General features: G+C 39.0%; 1 protein-coding gene across 3 annotated transcripts in view; it reads left to right on the top strand.

Moving 5' to 3' along the window:
- The window catches only part of LOC110327895 (zinc finger protein 883-like), a 25,018-nt gene extending 17,789 nt beyond the window's left edge, over positions 1 to 7,229 (top strand). For all 3 annotated transcript variants that reach the window (XM_029543768.1, XM_029543769.1, XM_029543770.1), the window contains 3 exons: positions 2,373 to 2,499; positions 2,721 to 2,813; positions 4,432 to 7,229. In XM_029543768.1, coding sequence (XP_029399628.1) covers positions 2,373 to 2,499; positions 2,721 to 2,813; positions 4,432 to 6,008 — 1,797 coding nt within the window. In that variant the 3' untranslated portion in view covers positions 6,009 to 7,229. The remainder of the gene's footprint in view (positions 1 to 2,372; positions 2,500 to 2,720; positions 2,814 to 4,431) is intronic.
- The last annotated feature ends 2,204 nt before the right edge of the window (positions 7,230 to 9,433 follow it).

Genomic DNA, 9,433 nt, shown 5'->3' on the forward strand with positions numbered 1-9,433 from the left:
GAGTGGGTGGGTAGGGGAGCAGGGGCGGGGGTGGGGTATAGGGAACTTTCGGGATAGCATTTGAAATGTAAATAAAGAAAATAATAATAATAAAAAAAATAAAGGCGCGCGCCACCACCAACCGGCTCCAATCCACTTTTTGTGCCATTCTAATTAGATGCAAGTATTTTGGGCAAGCTGTACAATAAGGAACTAACAAAGCAGCAAGCAAAGTCCCATGATTGCTCCCATGACAGTTGTTTAAAAGGGCTTGTCATAATGACTGAAATACTTGAGCCCACTTCCTTGTCCAAACCCAGAATCTTGCCTGAAGCCTAGTTCTTCTGTTCCACCCTAAGACTAAAATTCTTGCCTTACTTTACTTCTCTTTTACAGCCTAAAGTTAGATTCTTGCTGAAACTTACTTCCTTATTATGCCCTAATGTCAGATTCCTGCCTGAGCTTACTTCCTTGTCATGGCCAATGTCAGATTCCTGTCTGAATCCCATTTCCTTGTCCTTGGCCAATGTCAGACTCCTGCCAGAAATCCTGCTCCTCTCAGAAGGCTTTCCACAAAACAGAGAAGTCAATTTGGAATCATCCTGAATAAGTTCAGCAGTATCTATATGCAAAACAACTCTTTGTGCATATTTAGAATTAGTTACTATATTAAGAGATTATTGAAAATCTAATTATACCATAAGTATTTCATATAATTCTGATTTTATCCTGATTCATAAGGACTTTTAACCACCTTACTTATATCTTCTGACTTATATCCTGCCTTTCCTGATTTATTTGCATCAGTGTAAAATGTAGGCACTCCAGAAATTAGAATTCTTTTTATTATACAAGGGAAAACTCCAATTAGTTCTTTTTATAAATTGAAGCCACTTGCTTTTTGGATATTTGTTGTTAATTTCTTCCAAAAATTACTGCAAACTCTTTGCCAATGTTCATCTTGTGCCATAGTGAGGCAGTCCCAGCCTTAGTAAAAGGTTCCACAATCTCAGCTGGGTCCATCCAGCTAGTTGACAAAGTCACATTTTTTTCCCTTTAGAATCAATTCAGAAACCTTTTCTATATAGGTTTTAAACTTTTTACTCTGTTTGTGTACTAAAAATATCAATTTTAAGGTTAAAATCTTCCATCTGCATAAGACTTTCTGTGGGAGAATGAGTAGAAGAGAAGATAACTGAGATGCAGGCGATGTTTGCATATGATCTAGATGTGTATTCTATAGTTTCTTCTCTATCAGAGCCAACTCTTTTTCAGCCTCAGCTGAAAATTTTCTTGGGCTATTTAAGTCTTTATCACCTTGTAACGTATGAAAAAAAATAATTTATGAGTTTCCAAACACAAACAGACAAGTCTTTTTCTTTCTTTCTTTCTTTTTTTTTAAGATTTATTTATTGTTATACATAAGTACACTGTAACTGACTTCAGACATACCAGAAGAGGGCATCAGATCTCATTATGGGTGGTTGTGAGCCACCATGTGGTTGCTGGGATTTGAACTCAGGACCTTTGGGAGAGCAGTCAGTGCTCTTACCCACTGAGCCATCTCACCAGCCCCCCCCCAGACAAGACTTTTTCAATTTAACTCTTATCTAATATTTTTCATAATTGTTCCTGCTGTATGCTGTTTATTATTATAAAAAAAGAGCCTTTTATTAGACAAAGGGGGAAATGTAGGCATAATGTTTCTGTTTACTGTGTAAAGTTTACCCTTGTGTTATTCATGTGCATATTTCTCTGCCCTCATATCTTGTTTCAATCATGACATAGCACAGAAATGCTCATACCAAGAATCACTTGTGTCAGGTTTCTATAACAATTCTTACCATTTATTCTCTGCCTGACAATAAATGATGATCACCCAATGGTTGGACAGAATAGAGAATAGTGGGATATCAGCTATTGAGGTGCAGATTTAAAGAAATATGGCAGCCGGGCCTGGTGGCGCACGCCTTTAATCCCAGCACTCAGGAAGCAGAGGCAGGCGGATTTCTGAGTTCGAGGCCAGCCTGGTCTACAGAGTGAGTTCCAGGACAGCCAGGGCTATACAGAGAAACCCTGTCTCAAAAAAAACAAACAAAACAAAACAAAAAAATGGCTTTTCTGTGTGATTATTGAGAAATAGTATAAGGTAAAGAAATGCAGCCACTTGATTAATTCACAGCTGATATATAAAAGATAATTCATTTACCCAAGAGAGTCATTAATCAATAACATCAGGATGGGTTTTAAAATTTTTTTTTCTACTATATAAGCAAGGTATATTATAATGTAAAATACACATGAGAGCCTTCCACCCCTTAAGAGAAGCTCGTCTTCAGGTTCCTTTTTACAAGCTTAGAGTAAATTGATTGAGGAGAAATGTGCTGTTACAGGAGTTGGTGTCGTTTGAGGATGTCACTGTGAAGTTCACCTGGGAGGAGTGGCAGAATCTCAACGATGCTCAGAAGATGCTGTACAGGAGTGTGATGCTGGAGACGTATAATAGCCTGCTGTCACTGGGTAAGTATCAGGAGCAAGCACCTTCCATGCAGGAAATAGATGGGCACTTGTAAGGTTGAGAGCTAAGGTTCTAGGCCACAAATTTTATGACTATTCATTGCTCTCTAGGGAAAGGTCCACATTTGCACTTTAGTTGCATATCCTAAAACCTGGTTTTGTCTTTCTCCAAAGAACATTATAAGCAAACATTTTCCAAGTCTTATATTATTTCCTATTAACAGGGCAATGCATCCGTAAACCTGAGTTGATCTTCAAATTGGAACAGGGAGAGGAGCCATGGACAGCAGAAGAAACTGCAAACAAGACTTTGCCAGGTTGGTTGTTGGTACACGTGGATGGGGAGACCGTGTGTAACAAAGGTTGGCCATATCATCAGTTTATGCCCAAGTTCCATAGCTGAAGGCTCAAACATGTTTGTTATGTAGTCTGCAAGAATTCTCTTGCATGTGTTCCTGCATTTCAATTTGATGAAATATTTCTTAGACTCTCCCCCTTCAGGCCCCCATCTAACTTATTTCTGTAATTTGATGTTTTTCCCTCATACTTCTTTTTTTCATAGTTTCAATTGCCTGTTGCATTCTAGGCTCGTGGGGATTTTTTTCCCAGACATATTTCACGTGCTAGTTTTTGTTTTAGCACATTCTAATGAAGCAGATTTCAAGTGCTGGTTCTTGTATATTTTATATAAATAAAAATGTAAAAGTAATGTCCTACATCATGGAATTAATTTCAATAAAAGACAAATAAGTTTATTTATACTGAGGAGTCACGAATAAGTATATGTAATAAGAGTGGGTGTTTAAAGTTATAGAGTATTTCACTTACGAAGTTGATGAAAGAATACAGAAACAGATTTAGAAGTTAGGCTATGATCTAAGAAATCATGAGGACCCATGGGAAGGGATGTTTCCACTTGAGAAAGAATCAAGAGCTTTTTCGTCCCAAGGAGAAGTGAGACAAGTTTTCAAGTTGAAGAACTCAAGCTTCTTCTTTTTGGGATGAGGGCTGTAATTTAAAGGTAGCACTTGTTTAATTTTTCTTCTCTCATTCTAAAGCAACAAATATAATGAGGGATTGTAGAGGCCACTTTTTATGAAACTAAGAGAAGTCAGGTCCCTGAAACATGACAACATCCTTGAGGATTAATTGATGAATTACTAGATGGTGGTGCATGAATCACTGCTCTGGAGGCAAATGTTAGGCTCATGATTATCACAAGTAGCCACATGTTTTAGAGATGATGTACAGAATACATGTTTTTCTGGAGTGGTAAACAGGAGTTTCCTTGTATTTAGTTTGGTTCAAAAAAGAACAGGACATGTTGTTCATTTGAGGCCTCAATTACTGGAATGTTTCCGGTGGAAGTAGAAAGGAATTTCAGATTTGAAATACTCACAGTCTGTTGTCATTTGTAATATCTCTAAGCAACCATGATGCAAACTCACAGCATAATAGAGGCTTCTGGCTAGAGGGCAGCCTGTCAGAGTTTGCTCACAATCTGCAAAGAGGATGTCCTAGAAATTAGTGCCTCTTTTAGACCAGAATAAAGAGAATGGCAGAAAGAAAAGGTCATCACAGTCACGTATTAAAGTATGCACGTGACTAGAACTTTGTAAAAAGATGTAACCATCCTCTGAGTGAGAAGCTATACCTAGCGATTGGTGGATATTTTAACAAAATATTTCTTCACAAAAGTAAAATGAAGCAATACTTTAGTAATACTTTAATACTAGGAAACTTATCAGTGTATTTCAGTATGGTAAATTAAGGAGTAAACTAAATAAAGTTTATAAGCTAATACATGATTTTAGTAACAGTATGTGCTAGTAGACTAGAAATTGTTTTTTACATAAGCATGAGAATTCCATCAGACACTCTTAAAAATAATTCATAGAAACTACTTTTTGTTTGTTTGTTTGCTTGTCTTTTTAGTATTCTGCAGTGTGGACGGCATAATTGAGACCAACCAGAAGAGTCAAGAGAGACATTTGTGGCAAGTTACCACCAACAGCCACAATAGAGCAACTGAGGAAGCAGATGGATTAGAAGACACTTTTTATTTGTACTCCATGAATATTTCAAGTTTTGTTGTAAGTAATAGAAACAGTTCAGGAGTGAAACCTGAGGAGTTGAATGGATACCTGAATAGATGTCTCCCTTCGGAGCCTCATGGATTATGTATTGTAGAGCAATATAATGACCGTTGTGTAGCAGGGAAAGCTGTCAGATGTCCTGAGCAGTTGGGTCAGTGTTCTAATATTGAAACTGGACAGCAGGATTTCGAATATATCAGAGAAAGGAAAGATACAAAGGAGGGAAAACTATTGAAAAAAATTACTCTATCTAAGAGACGTCAAGTGGGACTGACTTCTTGTAAGCATAGTGAGTGTGAGCAGCTTTCTGCTCAGTCAGATGCCATGGCTAATGTAGGGAAGGCAACTTTTAGTAAGAAGTGTAATCTCACTAAACACCAAGCAGCATACTCAGGGGGAAAATCTTGTAAATGCCTTGAAAGTAAGAAAACCTTTACCAGTGAATTAGACATTATAGAACACCAGAGGACACATAACCAGAAAAAAGACCATGTGTGTATTCAGTGTGAGAAACCCTTTAGCACTAAATCTTCCCTTACTATTCATCAGAGAATTCACACAGGAGAAAAGCCCTTTGGATGTAGTGAATGTAATAAAACCTTCAGACAAAAGTCAGCTCTCATTGTACACGAGAGGACTCATACTGGAGAGAAACCCTTTGAATGTCATGAGTGTGGTAAAGCCTTTCAACATAAGTGGTACCTCAAAACGCACCAGAGAACTCATACTGGGGAGAAACCATATGAGTGTAAAGAATGTGGAAAAGCCTTTCTAAAGAAGTCATACCTCAAAATGCATCAGGGAACTCACAAGAGTGATAAACCATATGAATGTGAGAAATGTGGAAAAACCTTCCATAACAGGTCATACTTCAACATGCATCACAGAACTCACACAGGTGAGAAGCCCTATGCATGCAGTGAGTGTGGAAAAGCCTTTTACCAAAAGTCAGACCTCAGGAGGCATCAGAGGATCCATAACAGTGAGAAATTACATGAATGTAAAGAATGTGGAAAAGCCTTTCAAAATAAGTCGTACCTCAAAACGCACCAGAAAGTTCACACAGGTGAGAAACCGTATGAGTGTAAAGAGTGTGGGAAAGCATTTCAGAACAAGTCATATCTCAACAAGCATCAGATAATTCACACAGGTGAAAAGCCCTATGAATGTAATAAATGTGGGAAAACGTTTCAGTGGAAGTTAGTCCTCAGTAAGCATCATAGAATCCACACAGGTGAAAAGCCCTATGAATGCATTCAGTGTGGAAAAATGTTTGGCTACAAATCATCCCTCATTGTACATGAGTTGATTCATTCTGGGGAGAAACCTTATGAATGTAATGTATGTAGAAAAACCTTTTCACAGAAGTCAAACCTAAGTAGGCATCAGAGAACTCACCGACATGGGGAGCTATGATAGGAACGGGTATGGATGTGGTCACATGTTCTGCCTGTTCCCTGGAGGTGCCCAGCAGTAAATACACTGACTTGGGGAAGACAAGGTGAAGTCAAGGACAGGGGTCTGCAGTCTGTGTTCCTCTTGGGGTGTCAGACACTTCTGCATACCTGGTTGAAAGGGTGAAAACAGTCCAGGAGGGGAAGGAGCTTGGTCTGGCTTGGAGCGGGTGACAGAGGGGCAGGAGAAGAGAGAGGTCTTCTTCAGGAGATCTAGTGTGATGGCTCCTTTAGGTGAAGGCCTTCCCTGAGGCAGTCTTTAATGAAGAAGCCCTCTGAGATGACCTTAGCTTATTTGTATTGCTTTATTTGGTGTGGATAGGCTTTATTCTGGGTGAACAAGGGATTCTGTAATTTTGGGGAAGGGTATGAGAATATCCAGGAAGGGAAAATGATTGGCTGAAGGCTAAGGTTATTGAGATGCCTCATTAGCATGGAGAGGTGTTCCAGGTGCTGTGCTATGTGACTGACTTCCTATGGCCACATTAGTTATGGTTCATGATTACAAGCTCCAGAGTGGGACATGGAGGCAGGGAGGGGGCAGCCCTACTCCTGCTGTCTCAGATCGCCAAGGTTCCCAGAGTTTGAGCATACTTCCACCTCACCAGTCTCATGCCCATCTGGTGGCACAGTCCACCTGCCCTACTTCCAGAAAGATCTTTAAGCCTCAGAATGCATCAAGAATGACAAGCAAGAATCCACCCTAGGGGCTGGAGAGATGGCTCAGCAGTTAAAGAGTACTGACTGCTCTTGCAGAGGTTCTGAGTTCAATTTCCAGCGACAAAAGAGGGTATCTGATGATGTGTCTGAAGACAGCTACAGTGTACTCATATAAATAAAAAGTTTTAAAAAAGAATCCACTTCAGTTTGAGTAGTGTTCTTTGTATAAAACAAATGTCAATTTATAAGAGAGAACCTACGTAGGGTTAAGAAAGTTGAAGAATGTGTTGAATGACTGTGAAGGAAGTTTCCCCAGTACTTGTGTTGAAAGCTTATAAAAACACTCACGTAGGAATGAATTTTTTTAAATGTAATAACTGAGGAAAAATGTCCTCCTAGAGGTCAAAACTTGGAGTGCAGCTAAGTATTTACTTAGGAGGAAACATGAATGTAAAGAATATAAAAGTTTCACACCTGGCATGGTGGTGCACATCCTTAATCCCAGCACTCGGGAGGCAGAGGCAGGCGGATTTCTGAGTTCGAGGCCAGCCTGGTCTACAAAGTGAGTTCCAGGACAGCCAGGGCTACGCAGAGAAACCCTGTCTCAAAAAACAAAACAAAAGAAACAACAACAACAAAAGCAAAATGCACACAAAGAAATAATACTGGGTAGCAGAGTAATTATGTGTCCCCCAGAGACTGTTTTCTTATCTCTGGAAATAGGTTACAACTTTCAGCCTCCACTTGTGGCCATTACAAATTAAATGAGCTCTGCTAGGAGACTCTGAATTCAAGTGATGAGTAGTACTAGACTTGGCAATCTGAAAAATAGCAGGTAGTGATTTTCAGGTTCTTTGTCATGTTGGAGTGAAGTGCTCATGACCCTAAGGACATCTTTGTAAAAGTTGGTAGGAGAAAGTTACTGCAAGTTAAGAATTGTTTGATGAAATCAAATCTTTAACCTTTATCTCTGTGCCATGTATCTGGTGCATTGGTGAGAAATAAATGTATAATGTTTAGTCTTCCCAACTGTGATCTGTTCTCATTATATTACCAAGAACTCATTATTGGTAATTCATTTTATGAATACAGAGAATCTTTCAGAGAGATGTGAGTAGCCCTTTATCAGTACATTCATACAGAAGAGAAGCCTCCCTTGAGTCCCAGGTTAACTGTAGAAAAATAAAATGTGGGAAAAACCCACAGTGAATCATTTTGGGGAATGCTTTTTATTATGTGAGTGTATCTCATTGAAAAAAGTAGATGTCAAATGTTTTTATAGTATTTCCAGTTTTATTCAAAATTATAATACATAGAGACATACCAACTCATGCATTATACATATGGATAGAGGTAATGTTAAATATAACTTTTTTTTTTTTAGATTTTGTCTCTGAATCTCTCTCTTTTTTTTAAAGGTTTATTTATTTATTATATGTAAGTACACTGTAGCTGTTTTCAGACACACCAGAAGAGGGCCTCAGATCTCATTACAGATGGTTGTGAGCCACCATGGTTGCTGGGATTTGAACTCAGGACCTTCAGAAGAACAGTCAGTGTTCTTAACCACTGAGCCATCTCTCCAGCCCTAAATATAACTTTTAACAACAAATATTTGAATATTTACCAGCCATAAAACCCATAATAGTCTGTGAGGATATGTGATGGCATTTTCTTTTTTAGGTTGAAAATCCAAGATCAGGTAGTTTCATCATTTTAGTTTCTTCAGTGGGCCTACTTGACTGTTTTACAACACACTAAAGGATCAGAAGAGGATCAGGCTAAGTACAGAAAGACAGAAACATGCTCTGCACTGCATTAAAAAATAATACAAGGGCTGGAGAGGTGGCTCAGTGGATAAGAGCACTGACTGCTCTTCCAGAGGTCCTGAGTTCAAATCCCAGCAGCCACATGGTGGCTCACAAACATCAGTAATGAGATCTGAAACCCTCTTTTGGTGTTTCTGAAGACAGCTACAATGTACTTACATATAGTAAATACATAAATTAAAAATATATACAAAATTTTGGGGGTAACCACAACATTAGCAGTACTCTCTTTTGTGGCATTTTCTCTTGATCTGGTTATGACCTCGGTTTCCTTATCATGCTATAGTAGGGATTCACTCACCTTTCAACTTTTACAACACAATTAGCCAAATTTTACTTAGCATATGAATAAGCTGGGCAGTGGTGGTGCACGCCTTTAATCCCAGCTCTTGGAGGCAGAGGCAGAAGGATTTCTGAGTTCTATGACAGCCAGGGCTACACAGAGAAACCCTGTCTTGAAAAAAAAAAAAAAAAAGAATCTTTTGAAAGGAATTTTCATATTAAACACACAATAAACTCCATAGACTCAAAGAGACAAAACTAGGAGGAAGGCCCAAGCGAGGATGCTTGAATCTCACTTAGAAGGGGGGATAAAATAGTCATAGGAAGCAGAGGGAGGGGGAAGTGGGTGAGAGAGGGGAAGGGGAGGGAAATGGCGGGTTTCTGGGACATGCCAGAGACCTGGGATGGGGGAGGCTCCCAGGAGTCAGTGTGGGTAACCTTAGCTGAGATATGTAACACTGGGAACATATAGGAGAGGGCCTGAAGAGGCCACCTCCTATAGCTAAATAGGAGCTCCAGTGGAGGGATAAAGATACCAACCCACCCACATACTTTTGTTTTTGTTTTTTTTTGTTTTTTGTTTTTGTTTTGTTTTGTTTTGTTTTTTTTTTTTTTT

The sequence above is a fragment of the Mus pahari genome, chromosome 10 (assembly GCF_900095145.1).
Source record: "Mus pahari chromosome 10, PAHARI_EIJ_v1.1, whole genome shotgun sequence".
Taxonomy (NCBI): Eukaryota; Metazoa; Chordata; class Mammalia; order Rodentia; family Muridae; genus Mus; species Mus pahari.